General features: G+C 36.9%; 1 protein-coding gene across 2 annotated transcripts in view; it reads right to left on the minus strand.

Moving 5' to 3' along the window:
* Nucleotides 1-6,281: 6,281 nt before the first annotated feature.
* pdgfc (platelet derived growth factor c) overlaps nt 6,282-17,633 on the minus strand; it is a 46,466-nt gene continuing 35,114 nt past the window's right edge. The window contains exons 4-7 of one of the 2 annotated variants that reach the window (XM_058798973.1): nt 17,040-17,220; nt 10,098-10,305; nt 9,801-10,021; nt 6,282-9,477 (exon numbers count right to left, since the gene is read on the minus strand). In XM_058798973.1, coding sequence (XP_058654956.1) covers nt 9,364-9,477; nt 9,801-10,021; nt 10,098-10,305; nt 17,040-17,220 — 724 coding nt within the window. In that variant the 3' untranslated portion in view covers nt 6,282-9,363. The remainder of the gene's footprint in view (nt 9,478-9,800; nt 10,022-10,097; nt 10,306-17,039; nt 17,221-17,633) is intronic. The other variant, XM_058798972.1, reaches the window with a different exon arrangement.

The raw sequence follows: 17,633 nt of genomic DNA on the forward strand, positions 1-17,633 counted from the left end.
TCAGTGTTTTGCTCAAGGGTCTCTCCTCAGTCGTGGTATTGAAGGTGGAGAGAGCACTGGTTATTCACTCCCCCCACCGACAATTCCTGAGACTCGAACCCACAACCTTTGGGTTACAAGTCCAACTCTCTATCCGTTAGGCCACGACTGCCCCCACTACTAAGAATGAAGAATAATTAATGTAAATAATGGAAAAAGTATAATTAATTCTAAATTGAAGATCATGGAAACCCTCTAGTAATGACTCAAGTATTACCAAATCCTTCAGAAGGAAATACTAATTATTTGGATCAATATTCTAAAGTGAATGACATGGTAACTCTCTAGTAATGACTGAAATCATGATAAGCTTTTAAGGGTTTTGTAAAGTATTGGATAGCAATCACTCAAGTGTTATTACATCCTTCTAAAGGAATTACTAATTGGATCAGTATTCGAAAGTGAAGATAATGATAACTCCCTAATGGCAGAAGTCATTGTAAACTGAGGTTTTTGTAAGGTACTTTCCGATGGATTTGGTAACACTTAAGTCATTACTAGTGGGTTACCATGATCTTCCCTCTCTTCAATTAATTATACTTTTGGGATTATTCACATTAATTATGAACCTGCAGTTCTTAGTAGTTCTCTGGGAGATATGAAAAATCAGTAGTTACTGATTAGCTAATCACTTTCTACTGAACACTATTACTTAACCTGAGTTCCTTGCTAGTTAATGGTACTTACTAGAATGTTAATAGTGCATTAGTCATTTGTTCCTGTGTAGTTATTAATTAATGACAAAACAGTATTCTAAAGTGTTACCGAGTCTTTTTCTTAAAACAAGTAATGTACGATTACTAAATGATGTTTTTAAATATCACAAAGTACAGTAGCTACCCTCAACTATATACAACCAAAAATCAGCACAGAAAATGTGTTGGCAGGTTCTGTCAGAGCCTGACCATCACACACGTGAAGAACTGATTGATTCTGCCATAACTTATGCCTTCTACCCCAAACTAATTTCAATGATTCAGCTGGTTTATTCACATATTTTTTTTTAATGTTACTTAACACTGGAGGATTTAAGGGATTTACTAAGAGCCTTCCTTCCTTTTCGGCAGTTTACAAAGAGCAACGGGAGCTATAAAAGCAGACCAGTACCCTATGTATGCCATGCGCTGCGTCGTCCCCATGCCAAGACAAACAGACATTTACCTCACATTAGTCTCCAGCTGGGGCAATGGGTGCTGAATGCAGATGGTGTATTCATAGGGAAGTCTCCTAATGAAGAGGGACATCTAGTTAAAACTTTCCAGGAGCTGGCTTGGAGAAGGGCGGAAACTACTCCTTTTCAAAATGAGTTCCTTCCACTGTGTTAGGCATCAGTGGTTTCCTAAATTTGTAAACCTTCAACCATTAAAGAGTAAACTGACCCCAGCTGTTGTTTTTTCTTCTCCTCTCTGCCCCTTTTTTCTCGCTTCTCCGAACAACCACATCACTGATGTGGATTAGAGGGCCTGGAAAGTGGTGTTTAGATGTGAATGGCACATTTTGTGGACTGCTGACTTGTAATATGGAAGTCTTTACATGTGGTTTGTGACCCTCTTTTCAGTAAGGTCAAAGAGGAATGAGGGGAAAATGGAGGAAGCCTGCACCATTCTCCAGCGCCATTAGGTCTGTATGACTAACAAAGAGATGGTCTGTTTGTAATGCCGGGTACCGGGCAGTTTAAAACATGAAAGCAAGACGGCTCGGGTCAGACTGCAGAATGTTAAGATCCAAGGTCACTGCTGTCTAGTGTTGTTTCTCTCTCAGGTGTTCTCTGATTAGTTTTCAGAGGAAGGAGAACTGAAGGGCTGCTGGGAATATGTTCTCATCATTTGGGCTGCTTCTAAAATGACCTCTGTGGATTTGGGTGGTCTGATGAAAACATTGTTCGTACAAGTAAGAGTAATTGAAAAACTGACTCATTTGACAGCGATGTCCAAAAGTGTGTAGTCGAACTCAATAACGAAGGGTTTTTTTTATTATTAAAGTGAACATTTTCCAGGCACATACCCCTTCAGCTCCACCTTCTCGTGATTTCTTTAGCTATACTGTGCTGTCTGTTTCTCAGTTGTTGCAAAGACCTGATTCACAGCACAGTCCAAGGTCAATAAAAGCGCTCAATAAAATGTCTTGTGTAGGAGTTTTTGTATGCAGCTGGAATAGCTCAAAATATGATTATCATCATAATGTCAACAATAAGTGCTCTATCTATATATCTGTCTGTCTATCTGTCTGTCTATCTATCTATCTGTCTGTCTGTCTGTCTGTCTGTCTGTCTGTCTGTCTGTCTGTCTGTCTGTCTGTCTGTCTGTCTGTCTGTCTGTCTGTCTGTCTGTCTGTCTGTCTGTCTATCTATCTATCTGTCTATCTATCTGTCTATCTGTTTACAAGAAAAAAAACTTCAGTTTTTGTACTTTTAAATGAGAAATACTTCTAAATTTCATGTTTAAATGTTACTTTCCGTTTCTTTGTAATTGTGAAATTTACTAACAATTTCTGTGTGAAAATGTTTTCAACACCATTTTTTTTCATTCATAATAATAATAATAATAATAATAACTGTGTGAATTTTTTCATCAAATTCTTTTCAGTATATTATTATATTTATTTAGTTATTTATATAATAATAATAATAATTAAAAGCTGTTTTGTCTACCTCATGTTTTCACATCACAGTTAGACCCACATGTAAATATAAAATCCTTCCCAGTCTTGTCAGTGGGACAGGCGACGGAGGCAATCCCAGCTAAACGATGGTCTGGAGTAAAAATACCACTGAGGAAGTTGTGGTTGAGTGAATGTTCCTCTTTGGAAAGAATAATAAATATGATTAGATCTCATTCATCTCAGTCTAACATGCTTACATAGGGTCTCTTTTCATTTATGTGTGTGTTTTTGTGATATTATTTGAAGGCTACTTATTCAGAGCGTTAGATGAAAGGCATAACATTTGTTTATGTGTAGATTTTAGACCATGAATACTTACGGAAAATATTTCTGTATAGACTGAGTTCAAACAGGATCAAACAGGATATATATCACAGGTAAAGTTAAGGAAAGTATATTTAGCTGTAGGGTTTTGCTGAATCTCAATAACTGTCAGAATTGCTGACTTCACATTTAAATCAAGCCTCAAGACAAAACACTTCAAGATTTACCAAGTTCCCTAACTTTAAAATTTCATGATCTATAAAATATAGTGAATACATTTTGAGGGTTTATGTCCTCGCTATGCAATATTCTAAGTCCTTCGCTTTATTTCTGAAAGTTACTTTTATTAAAGAGCAGCAGGGTAAGCAGAGTATGTATTCTCTGGTCAGCACTATGCATATTGTGAGTAAGTGTGAAACAGCATCTGTCAGTGTCAGAGGGTTGTAAGCGTCCAGTAGGCTCAGCTCAACAGGGACTTCCTCTAGACTGATTACCCATGAATCTTGGGGATTGAGTGAGGCTGACCTCTCTGAGCCTGAGGGCCATATGGAGAAGAGAATGTGTGAATGTGTGAGATCAGGCACCAGGCACCTTCACACCCAGTTTTTTTCAATGCATTACCTTGCCAGACATAAGAAGGGCGGTAAGTTGTTTCTACTGATAAGCAGAGCGCTATGATATTTTTTGGCAAACACACTTGTGCATATTAAGAATAATTTGTGCATGAATAATTCAGAACCAGTAAATATGAAAAATGATTGCTTATAGTTTGACTGGGAAGAGAGTAAATTCCAGTATCTTCACCTTTAGGTATGCCTTGTAATAAAACACTTTATATTAATCAAAAGATTAATAACCTTTTCATTAATAAACCCCCAACTCAAAATATTTCAGGGTTGAAAGTTACATGCACGTCATACCACATTATTCAGTCACCATTTTTATATTTTGTGCTAAGAAAAAAATAATCTGCACAAAACTGTAAACGCAGAGCTAAATAATTTAATTTGATGGGCCAATATAAGTGTAACTTATGAACAACTTTTGAACAACTTGATGTCACATCACCACTGCTCTGACAAAACACTGTTCAAGAGAGAATTTTGCGGCATACAATAAGAAAATTTCATAGTGAAAACATTATTTCGCTATATAAATTCATTTATTTTTCAAAACACATGGAGCAGTATTATGCCAGGGGGTAAAAAAAGGGCACAAGTGGCAGTGTTTCCTGAGAATGACCCCCTCAGTTGAAGGACATTATGTGCTGAATGTTCACAACTTGGCTGTTGATATTCCCTGTAGGTCCCGCTCAGCCCTTCACAGACTACACAGGTCAGTGTTTATTATGAGAATGTGTGCATGAGATTGAACCTGCATCAGCAAATTGCAAAGCAATGCTGAAACTGTGCAGAAACTGCACGGTCACATATGAAGAAAGCAAACATGTACTAAATGATGCTTTTTTTGGCATTAAGATGCATCACACCTGGTAGATTAATTTTATTTTATTGTATCATATGCATATTGATATAAGTCACAATAGTGGCAACAGTAATTAAGACTATCATAGTACCACTGTGACTATGTTGTAGTACGCAACTCTCCTGGTTAAACAAGCAATATCAAAGTGTTTTTTTCCCCCAGTCTTATTGATCATTACACGCATTTGTCTAGATTCTGAAACAAACCTCTTTTTTGTTTTTCATCAGACTTAAGACCTTCTAATTAACAGCCCAGACCCATAAACCCCAGGCTGTAATCACCCCAAGCTCACCTGATTGATCTACAGCTTTTAACATAGAGCAACTGCTGTGGGATCTTTATGGTACTTAAAAGGCATTGCTATTCCTCAAACATTCTGATTAGGGCTTTGTTCAGAACTCTCAAGCATTAAATATTGAGTTTGTGCAATTACTGTAACCCAGCCCAAACGCTTTTAAAATACACGTAAAGTTCCATTGACACTGAAGACTGGAATAATGGCTGCTGAAAATTCAGCTTCAGAAAATTCAGCTTCCATGTAGATTTTTTCAGCCTGTGAATAATGACCATCTGCCACTGAAAATGTAGCTGGTACTGATGGTGCCATTATAATATTTACATACTAAATTGTGATTGGTTATTGAAATATAACAATTTAAAACAATTCTTTTCTATTTGAACATATTTTAATATGCAATGTATAAATGGCAAAGCTGAATTTTCAGCAGCCATTATTCCAGTCTTCAGTGTCACATGAACATTCAGAAATCACTCTAATATGCTGCTTAAGAAACATTTATTATCAGTTCTAATGAACATTTATTTGAAATAGAAATCTTTTATAACATTATAAATGCCTTTACTGTCAATTTTGATCAATTTAATACATCCTTGCTGAGTAAAAGCATTAATTTCTTACCGACCCCAAATTTTTGAACAATAGTGTATTTGTATACTAAATAACGATTGCTAGATATTTTTCTAGCATGTATTTAACCATGTAACGGCAATTAAACTGGAAAGACAAAAGTCTTACACTTAAACAGCCAAAAGAACACAAGCATCATTATAATGGCAACGTGGCTCTGAAGAGACATTTAATTTTTACCAAACCTAAGATTATAGAATATTTTAACACCATGGTATTTAAAAAAAAAAAAAAAAAACTGCTGCATTCATTTAATCTCAACATTTCTTTTTAAGCATCTGGAACTACAAATCTAGTTTAATGATAATATAACAGGACTGGAACTACACTTAAAAATTTGAATTTGTCGAGTCTCATCAGCTTCTGGAGATTTAACCAATCCTTTACCCACCACCTGAGGAAAAATGTGATTTTCAAGCATGTGCGACGCATGGTGGATTGTAGTGTGTAACCTTGACCTCTCTGCAATCTTGTCTACGGCAACACGTTAGAATGTCAAGGCTCACTTATTAGCTTAGTTAGATTATGAAAACAGCATCAGTCGTATTAACCTTTCAGGACCCTGAATGCATATATGTGACTATGAAGTACATGCATTATTCAAAGTCTAGAAGCAAATACAGTACAGGCTACACTTTGCCCTCTATCTGTTCTAATTGGACATGACAGATTAAGGTTTTCCAAGATAAATGGCCTTTTCCCTGCCTCTTTGGAATAGGCTTATCATCAACCCTCACACACACAATGTGGAACAATATGACTATGTTTTGTGTGGTAAAAGTACTGGATGTTCTAGAAAGAGATTACAGTCCCTGCCTTTAAGAGTTATGCATATTCAGGGATAAAGGGAATCAAACCACATTTAGCTGATACTTTTATTGCAGTTAAGAGCATGGACTTGTGGAACAAATGTTTTTTTCTGTGGGCATGCTGTTACTTGCGTGTTTGCAGAAATCTGGAATTGAGTGAACAGCTTCCCAGATGTGTATACAACAGGCAAGATCAAGCATTATAGGAGGACTATGCAATTTATTTATTTTTCTTAGTAAGACAATTGTAATTTATGCAATAGGTAAATAATAGTGTTAACTTTTTTTAGTCCAGATGTGTTAAAAAAAGAGAAAAGTTCTGGTTCAATTAGATTTTTTCCTTTAAAAATAACACTTTTATTCACAAAAGATGCATGAAATTGATCAAAAGTGACAGTAAAGACTAATAAATGTTACAAGCTAATTTTATTTCAAATACTGTTTTTTTTTTTTTTTTTTTTAATCTTTATACTGAATGAACCTTGAACAAAGATATTAAGCAGCACTCTTTTCAACATTGATAAATGTTTCTTGAGCACCAAATTAACATATTAGAATAATTTCTGAAGGATTTGAACAGTAGTTTAAGATTTTTGCTCATCCAAAACGTGACTGCATCACATAATGACACGAACAGTGGAAAAGTGAACTGTCCTAATCATTGATTAATGTCAGGTCATTACTTTCCTCAGGAATCACAGCCAGTTCCTGGAAAACCACAGAGCAACTACCCTGTAATTATCTAAAGACCAAGCCCACAATCCATCGCTAATATACGCACATCTGGTTAAATACATAAATGCTTTGTTCCCAAACTTAAATTTGGATCCATCATTTTTTTTACCATTTACAGTGAATTGCCCTAGCCTCTTTAGAACACAAACAGACATGTGCTAATGCATATTAAGAGTCTTCATGTTATTATTCTCGACTACTTATACTCTACTTGATCATAAAATGACCTTGGACAGTGTATTAACATTAAGTGTATGATTGCTGCACCATTAGCATAACCAAACTGGTTGGTTTCAATGTTCCTGAAACACTTTCCCATCTGCCATTGGTCAAACAAACAGAAAGCCTTGCCCAAAACTTATTTCATACCATGAATAAGAGTTTTGATGACATAACAGAGACAGATCAACTTATGAAGGCATTCTCTCCAAATTAAGAATAGAAGAAAGCATTTTACCCTGAAAAAAAAAATATATGCATGCATCACCTTTAGGATTCTGTTACATAGGAATCTGATAATGATCCGAAATGATGCACACATTTTCAAATTTCTCTCTGAACCATGAATGAGTCTCATGGAGAGAAACTTCATGCTTTACATTTCTGTTTGCTGTTTAACAACATCAAGGCACTTCTCTCACTTTCACAACACGTCAACAAAATCCAAATTCTCATTCCCTCTGTCAGGCTGCATAAAAATGAGCCGATCGCAAAGCCTGCTTACAGTAGGTGGCTTGTTAAATTGGTTTGCCAAGTGTGAGGAATCTGTGATCAAAGTATGAAAAACAAAGTCACAAAAATATTACATCAAAGAACAATAGCCTGACAAAATGACAGTGGAAAAGGTCATCTAAGGCGGATTAAAAAAAAGATGCAAATAACGCTGCATGTCTTGTTTACTCAACTCCCTTTTCCAGTCAATCAAAACTGAATTTGTGAGCAAATCATATTGTCTTCATTTTCCACCAATGTCATGTGTTATTATATTGTTTTAGTGTTCGCATGTCATCTACTGCATGCATATGAGATCAACTTTTTTTTGCCAAAAACAAGTGAAAAGGAAATGTGCCCATTATTCAAGAAATTCTGATGTTTTGTCACATTTTTACTCTTGGAAAGCTTATGAGAAAGATGACGGTCTTAACGCCAAGATACATCATTAACATCTAATTACACTCTCAAAGACTCAAGTCAGATTGCAGTTAATAGTTCAGGGTTATAGGGTCCCCTGGCGGTGCTTTGCAATTTTGTGACAACTGCAGATTACTTGAGCAAACCAATGCTTTCAGCGCCATTTGGAAAAACCACAACAATTTAGTTAATCGTTTAATGGTAGAGGAATATGGTACTGGCAGTTCTATGTCCCTTTAACTTCTAAAAAGTCTATTTACATGAACATCTAACAGTTTTCATTTAGTCTCCAGTCAAAATAAATCTTATTACGCAATTCAAACAACTATTCAAACAACACAAAAGCATAAATGTCTCAACAAAAAGAGTGACTAATACTGAAAATACTACAGTGATTATGAAAGGGAAAAAATGATTCTTACATGCCCAAAATTTTGGTACCAAAAACTGTCATGACATAGGAAAAGTTAACAAATCACAATTTGAAATATATTTACACAAGATTCACTATTGTATTTTAGTGTTCTCTCTTGAATGGAGCCATTCTCATAATAGTCTATAGTAGAGCAGAAGATGCATGATCACTCGGCTCTGGTTTAAAAAAAAAAAAAAAAAAAAAGAGGGACATCCTTATCTATCCTGGAACGTTCTTTCTGAATTATTAATGAAAATGTCTGATTTCAGTGATGAGTGGTTGACTGATTGCTGGTTTATGACACAGTGTAATTCATTTCTTTGGGATGTTATTGAGGAGAAAGTCCATGCCACCTCAAAATTGTCCTTGGATTGCTGAAAGCTGATGCATAGTCAAGGTCCTTTGATATTTTTAAGTTGTGAGGAAAAAAAAAATATTTAAAAGAACATGCCAAATCCACTTGTTCCACAAGTAGTAACAAACTCACTTCAGGCTTTCTAGTTATCCTGGAATACCTAATTTCCTGAACAGCGCTATACATTCACTCACACGCAGAAAAAGATTCATGAATGTACATACATACACGCATTCCTTGCAAACCTCCACAAACACACAGAAGCAAGACCGTGTCCAATTTTCCTCCAGATATTCCATGCTATCATGAGGCCAATGGAAACTTCTGCATGGGTCAATTCTGTATGGATTTGTGAGCCCAAAACGAATGGAACCGCAGGCTTAGATAAGTCAAGATAAAAAAAAAAAAGTTATCCAGCTCTGGGTTTCATTAGTTTGCAACGTCAGGGTAAAAACTCTTTCGCTCATTTATGCATGAAGCAAGAAATATTTCCCTGGTTGAGTCTGTTGGGGGCCAGTGTTGTGCTCTCCCTGGGACTGCTTTAGTCGGAGTCATTTTTACACACACAGCTACACTCCTCATGGTGCTCCAGGAGGACATCCGTTAGAGTCTTTTGCAGCCCCCGACCCCCTGCCCTGTGTTTCAGCATCAGAACCTGCACAAGCAGAGACAGAGACAGACAGAGAAACACACACAGAAATGATTTAAGCACTTAAACGCATTATCACTTCATGTATACCCAATGGGTCTCATTCACTAACCATGTGTACACATGAAATCATGATCGAACATTAAATGTGCACTACATTATTTCTAAATTCAGGATAAATTTAAGAACCAACTCAAAACAAGCATACTAAAACATTAATAAATGGCACATATTAATAATGCCGCATTTATGCATAAGTTATTAGTGAAAAAAAACTAATATATGAAATGTAGAGTATAACAGAAGGCCTTCTGTTCTTTGCTATATACCTCATGGTATTTTTTGGCCACTTTGGTGGGCGAGCACTGGCAATCGTAGCAGTTGTGAGAGCAGCATGCGCAGTTCCCTCCACAGCGCTTCACCAGCAGGCAGCTGGGCCAGAAGATGGCGTCCGTCCTTTTCAGCTCCTCACGCAATGAGACGGAAAAGTTCCGTGGAGTGCAACTGTAAAGCCGTACCTCCTCACGAAGCAGGTTCAGGTCTACCATTCCTATTCAAACAAAAATACACAGCAAGTTTTAAAAAGTTCCAGTATTCACCAAGTATTTTAAATACAGAATCTTCACCTCTGGATTTCTTTTGGTGGAAGAATGATTTGCCCACCACCTGCCAGGTAGGCTTGTAGAGGTCCTCCATGTCCACCTGCCAGCGTTCCGGCTCCAGATATTTCATTACTTCCTCCATCGTGCTGAATCCAGCTACAGTTTCACTCAGAACATCCACACTCTGCATCCATGCAGGCATCATTGCAGGGGCCTCGGGCTCCGACTGCCTCTGAACACACAAATTAAACAAACAAGAAATCAGTGGTACTGCAGCCACTCCATATGGGCCATTTCAATTTTAACAGGTGATTATAAAGTGTTCTGCAGAAGCCCGATACATTTTTTATATATTTATTGTTTAATGCTTTGCTTTCTTCACACATTGTGGCTAATTATGTGAAATCAGAAGGAAAATATTATTTAAGCACAGACTGATTGTGAATAATTAAGGAGTAACAAATTATATATGAATGTATTATCAGTATTTAAAAGGCAGAAAATGCTAGATGTGAAATTAGCTTTTAAAGGCAAAATATTTCCCCCACAAAATAATCATAGAATAAAATTCACTTTTTAAACTCATACATAACATTTTAATGTTCTTTTTAAATACATGATATTAAAATTCTTTATTCTATAAGCATACTATAAATATATAAAATAGTTTTATGGCTATTGGGAAATATAGATAAAGATATTGTTTTCCCACTAACTAACTAACTAACTAACTAACTAACTAACTAACATGCATGCATATACACACACACACACACACACATACATACATACACACACATATACATACACATATACATATATAAATAAATAAATATAAATGAATCTACACACAATACATATTTCCCCCAACAAAGCATCAGAGAACAACAAAAGAGCTTTTGTATTACTAAATTACCAGTTAATAAGGGAATAGTTTTGCTAGACAGGTTCATGTTTGACATTGGCTTATCCACAGAGTCAATTAACCAGTCCCCAAACAGTTTTACCTTGTTTGAACTCGAACACAATTAAAAATGTATGCCAGGGCAGCAACACTGATACCTATGGTGTTGGGCAACCTGCAGAAGCCACATTTCTGCACTCAGTTCAACTCTGCTCCACTGCCTCAGGTGCTGTGGGATCTGTCAACATGTCCTTTTTCCAGCAGCTTAATTCAGGCATACTAACATAATCCCCCTATGAATGACACATCCAATGCCGCACTCTAAAACCGGGTAACATGCGAGTAGTGAGTTGGCATGGTTACCATTGTGTAAAGGACAAGGTGTCAATGGAAGGCCTGTGATTTCTACAACGATAAAAAAACCAAAAAACCATTGCTACCGTGAACAAAGCGGTAAATGAGGTCACCAAGACAGACTGATTGAGGGCATCTGAGTCAAGCACTGGAAATAACACAGTGCCAACCTGTCTGTCAATACAAGAATACGGTATGTGGACCTTAAGCAATGAAAACCTTTCTTACTTTAATGTCACTAAAATATTTTATTGGACGAAGAACAAATAATACTTATATATACAGTATATTTAAAAATGAATATGATGAGTGAAAGGACCAGGTCAATCTCAAAATAAATCAAAGACAACAAGTGTTCCACTGCCTTTGAAAGACTGCGACCAGCTAAGTCAGATTTACAAACGCTTGACTCTTACAAGCCACTTATTTAATTGTCATTTCAATTGTTCAAAAGGACTCACGAACTCCCAAGTGACCCGTTTGAATAATTCTAATGAACGCTTTAGTGAATTATCACCTGACTCACTGAACAGCAAATCATCATAACTTTCACTCATGCCTGACGTGAAATAAAATTATAGTGTTGTGTACTTTAATATATCTTTCATCATAATTCACCAGAGATGTAAATCAGCTGCACACATCAAAATGTTTTTAATCATTTTTTTTGTTGTAAGCTCTCAAGAGCAGTTCCAATTACCTCCTAAAAACCTGTACATTCAGCTATCCTTCAATACACAAAGCTGGCTTCTAGTTTTTGGCACTGGTCAGCAGTGGGGAATGGAAACCATTAACAGCTTGTGAATGTGAGGTACTCTTTCAATCTGTCAATTAAAAGATCCTCTGAGCCCTGGACTATAAAGCCACAGCCAACCATCCCAACCGAAGCGGATATAACAGCGCTCGTGCAACTTTGCTCACAAGACAAAATAAATTCAGGAGAATTTCAGACATAAAACATGGAATCATGTATTTAAATTCAAAATATTACAAGAAACAAATGACAATTGAATACTTTCCCTATACTTTAGATCTCCACTATGCAGGTATAAAGTGATCAAATGAATTTAAGGGTGCACTCAGTAACTGATGTCATTATAGAAACACAGTCACAGACATTCATTTATTAAAAACAATAAAAAAACAAAAACAAAAACAAAAAAAAACCACGCAGCAGATGATTAATAAATAGATCATCTAAACTATCAAAAAAGAAAACATTAAAAATCAAATATTAAAAAATAAACAAATACATAAAAAAAATTAAATAAGACTGAAAAATTTCTGATTACAAAGAGTGCATTTATAACACTACATAAAAAGATAAAACCTAAATACATACAAAAATAAATCCTGAAACCTTACAATGCATGTACAATGCATTACAAGGCATAATTAATGCATTAAAACTACTTTTAGAATGCATCACACATAAAGGCTTTGAGTAAAGTGTTACCAGAAATTATTATAATTCGATGAGGTCACTGCATTTATAATCTGCCAATACAGTACATCGCAAATCACACTAACGCTTAACATCTTCCTCTTATGTCAACATATTTCCTAACAGATGCATTGATTAAAGGTAAAACATCATCCACAAAATAGCCTCATTTATGTTCTGTAGCCTGACAACATGATGTTTCAAATTGTTTGCAGGTTGTACAAGGAATATGGCTTAACAGATGGACATGAGCGCACAGACTCCGATGTCTGCCAGTAGCCGTCAGAACACACATGAGAGCATTCAGCTCTGTAGAAAACCAAATAACAGTGCAGAGGTCTCACTCAAAAATGCGGGTGATTCACTGCGGACGTATTTTGGTGAAGGCCAAGCTTGGTGGCATGCCAATCATACACAGTGGTTGAAGGAAGAGGAGAAGAGAAATGAAGTGACTGGAGTCATTTTCACACATCTAACTCTGAATTTTGAATAGACATTGTTTTTGAAATGATACGCCTTATGTAATTCAGTAATCCTTGTGGTTGTCCTGAACTAATGTTGCTGAGAAGAAAGGTCCGGCCAACAAAACTGCCATCTACAATTACTTTAAAAACAAGTGGCAACTACAAAAGGTTCTTACACACAAGTGAATACTGTGTTCACATTGCATTAACCTCATTCTTTTAAAGAGAAGCTGTTCCCAATTTAAAATATGTTTATAAAAAAAACCTGTCCTGAACTCAGTTTGGCCTCAGCAACCATGTCCCACTTTTGGTGCCTATGAAACCTGTTACTCTGCTTGGAAAGATACATCTCTCGCCTTTGTTCTAGACTATTTTGGTCAATTTAATGACAGTAAAGATTATGCAAAGCTGGTGGAAATCAGCAAGCACACGCAAAAGGCATATTTCAGGTTGATTCGAGGAGGAAAGCATCTATGAAATCCAGCTGGGAGTTAAAAGCAGCAGTTCAGTTCCTCTGACTTTCGTGAGAATCCCAACATTTTTCTTATTTCCAGAGCTAGGTGCTGTTTTAATGATCTCTTCCCTCAAACCTTACCAGCTCCCAAAGCCTCTTCCTGAGAATCGCAGCTGGGGCTCATTTTCCCCCTTCTCTCTGTGGTAGTGGTGAAGGGGAGTGATTGCTTGTTTAAACAGAAAGTGCAGGGGCGCCCCCGTGATCCCGGGTTTCCAGTAGCTGAGGTTGACCACAGAGAAACAGAATTCGGCTGTTCCGACATGGCAGCCCGTTGCCACCGCGTACAAAGCCAGCAGTCAGCCAGCTAGGCCACTCATTTCCCCAAGTTGCATCATAAGAGGGAACGAATGCAGAACTTCTGAAGCACTCATCATTTAGATTAGCATCAGTGGACAGGGGGGTAAAAATAAACTGAGCTATAAACATGGGTGCAGTATAGTCTATAAGAACACTGTTAAGCGTTTTATGAGAAGTGCACTAGATTTGTGAACAGTCAGGCGTATTAACAGTTCCACAATGAACAGTTTTACCCAACAATGTTATAACAACTATTAGTGTGCGGCTGCATGCTGGGAATGCTGATCTCTGCAACTGTCCATTTTATCTGGGTTTTATTGACATTTCATTCAGGTTTATAGTTTATGAAACGTTCTGCTCTTTTCCTTACACTGAAATGCCTTTATACTGAAACTCAAAGACCAAAATATGACATAAATGAAAATTTTTTCATAAAGAAGATTTGCCATACCACCTGTGATAAAGCTTTTTCTTCAGTGACAACTGCAAACACAAAAATGAGATTAACATTAAGAAATATAGCTCTCATTTACTACTACTACTTTACTATGCAGGTAAAGTAGTAAAGAAGGTCACAATTTTTAAATTCATCTGTCAAAAAAAGGAGTGTGACTCATAATTTAGCCGTTTTGTTTTTTTTTGCAGGGCATCCAAGGAGATTTCCTGCTAAATTGCAGTTTAGTGTCATTAACACCACTGCTGTCTTTAAACAATTCAGTTGACAGTGGGTGGTGCAGGATGTGCAAATTAAACTAGGTATTAAGACATGCCGCCAGAGAGAAGCTGAATTTAACGGCAGAGGAGATTAACACAAGCTAACTAAAGGCTCTGTTAAACATTTAGAAGCTAGAAAAAGCATTTCTTCACTAAAAACTATAGATTCTATGTGCATTTTAACATGCTATGAAGTTGTATTTTTGTGTTTGCCTGGCATTTAACAATGTATCATGCATAATGTCGAAATTTTGTCAGTCGTAATTGCAGGACTGTCAAGCAATGTTTCATAAAAGAGCAAATTACTTATTTTTAGTTTGTTGTAGACCTTCTGCCACACACTCCCTGACATTTTAAGATAACACAACAATTCAAACAATTTGACGCACACAGGTGCACAACAATCGAGATGCAACTCACATCCACAAGCCTCCTAAATACAAATGCTTTGGGGTGAGCAAGAAAACAAACACTGTGCACTGTGAGTCAGGGCTGGAGGAGGCCGTGTTGGAATTGTAGGTTCCAGCTCAACATCCTCCTCCACAAACACTATAAATAGAGCTTGATTCAGCCACACCTTCTCTGATGTGAGCTCGCTGTCCAGAAACCAGCCATAACACACCACCTCCTCTGCAATAATGGAGCACCGCTCAAAGAAAAACACACCACCTAATATAAAGTGTGGAGAATGTACTCATCTACAGATCATTCTACATATAAACATCCTTCATTGTATACCTGAAAGCCAAAACTGAATGTCATCTAGGGAAAAATCCCTAAAAAGAACAATTTCCATGCAACTGATTTGTTTAGAAGATCTCATTAAAGGCAAACTGATGTCCCTTTATTGTTGTCAGTTTTGGAGCCAGAGCTAAACTAAAACAATTTCATGCATTTCCACCACAGAAAAAGGCCGGAAGAATGGGCTCTTTACTGGCCCTTACCAGAGAACTGCTCAGTGGCTAGGAAGTTGGGATAATGTCCAGACCACAAAAAGTTTTCAAAAATGACAACAACTTAGTCTTGCAAGAAGGAAGCAAAACAAAAATTGATCATGCTAAACTAAACAGCCCCAATTCTAAATCAAATAGTTTCACTACCATTCAAATGTTTGAGGTTACATTTATTTGATCAAAATACAGTAACATTGTAACTTACTGACCCCAAAATCTTTTAACAGTAGCGTATTACTTTGTGACTGATTTTTAAAATATGTTCTCAAAACGCTCTAAAACTCTAAAAGACAGTGATGGGCAATATGTTTGTTGGAAGGTAATAGCACAGTTATATCATCGTTATATCATCGTTCGGCTCTCAAATCAACGGAAATGCAGAAAAAGACTGACAGATCATCATCAGCACTTTCAATAGATAAGCTGTATGAGATCAGAAGGAAATGGCATACGGAAACCCCATATGTTTTTCTTTTCTTTGAAAACAATCCACAGCCACATTTGTCCCGTCTAATTTTGGTGGCCTATCTCACCACAATCAACACTAAAATAATTAAGTTTCAGCAGAATAGATACAGCCATTATCTACATGGAGATAAAGCACACCTTTGTTCACTGCAAAACAATGAGAGCAATTTTCAAGCAACGTAGCAAAACGTTCAGACACGCTCTGAAGCCTCAGTAAACAAATTCAAGGGAAAGTGGAGTCATAAAACTTTGACAGGCATCACACATCAAAGCCAAGCATGTCTATTAAATCATTTCAGGGGAATAATCCTTCTCAAATGTGCCGTGTGACGCCTGTCAGGGTGTAAATTAAAGGGAGGAAACTGAACCATGGCCAAGGTGGAAAACACCGTAGCCCACCCCGCTGTGGTTTTCACCACCACAAGAAGTGAAACATTGAGGAGAAGGTCTCTGAGGTAGGAATATGATTATAACTTGAAATTTCCAACTAAGTGCGTGCCATTTAAGGTTGCCAGGTGATTTCAGAGGAAGGGATGGTGATTACAGCAACAGATGCATTGTAATAAAATGGGAGTATGTTTAAGTTCTCAGGATTACCTTTTCTTTTTTTTGGCCCCAAGTACGTACAGTATCACTTTTTAAATTTTGATATTCAGCAAAGCTCACTGTATTTCTCATAAACATCTAATTTTATTTTGCACACTGTGTACACTGTTCATCAGGTGGAGAAATAATATAGTACAGGGCCATTAGGGATTAACAAAACGTTTTCAGCAAAAACACAACCAGCCCTCTCAGTAAATGTTGCATAAGCCTTACATAAGGAAAAACATGGTGCATGAGTCATTTCATACCTGCTGAAGCAAAGAGTAGCGGATGCAGAATCCTGGGTCCGAAGGAAAATATTCATCTGAGACGAAGCGGATCAGGATCTGGTTCCCCTTAGACACCTGGGGCCCTGGAACCATCTCTGAGCCGCACCAACGCCCCAACTCCACGCCTCCGACAGGCTCCTCCACCTCCACATAATCATACCTACAACAGCAAAGCACACCGTTTTATTACAAGAGATTCATTAATCACAAACATTCAGGTCCTGCTTACATTCATCTTCAATGATCTCATCATAAGCGGTTGGGCAAGACAGATCATGAGCGAATTTCAAGGACTTCTGATTTTGTGACAAACAATTACAAACAGTAAAACACAAAAAATTTATTGTTTTAGTCGGGATTCCATATCCACAATCATTTGGATACATTTCATAAGTTGTTGATGTGAAACAATCCAGAGAAGCTTTTACGAATGTGGTTTAACTGATTGGATGTCAAAACAAGTTTAATGCTGTTTACATTTACATTTAGCGCTGTCTAGCTTGGACTGGATTAGACAATCATCTACACTATCATTCAAAAGTTCAGGGTCAGTGAGATTTCAAAGAAATTTAC

This window comes from Onychostoma macrolepis, chromosome 14 (genome assembly GCF_012432095.1).
Source record: "Onychostoma macrolepis isolate SWU-2019 chromosome 14, ASM1243209v1, whole genome shotgun sequence".
Classification (NCBI taxonomy): Eukaryota; Metazoa; Chordata; class Actinopteri; order Cypriniformes; family Cyprinidae; genus Onychostoma; species Onychostoma macrolepis.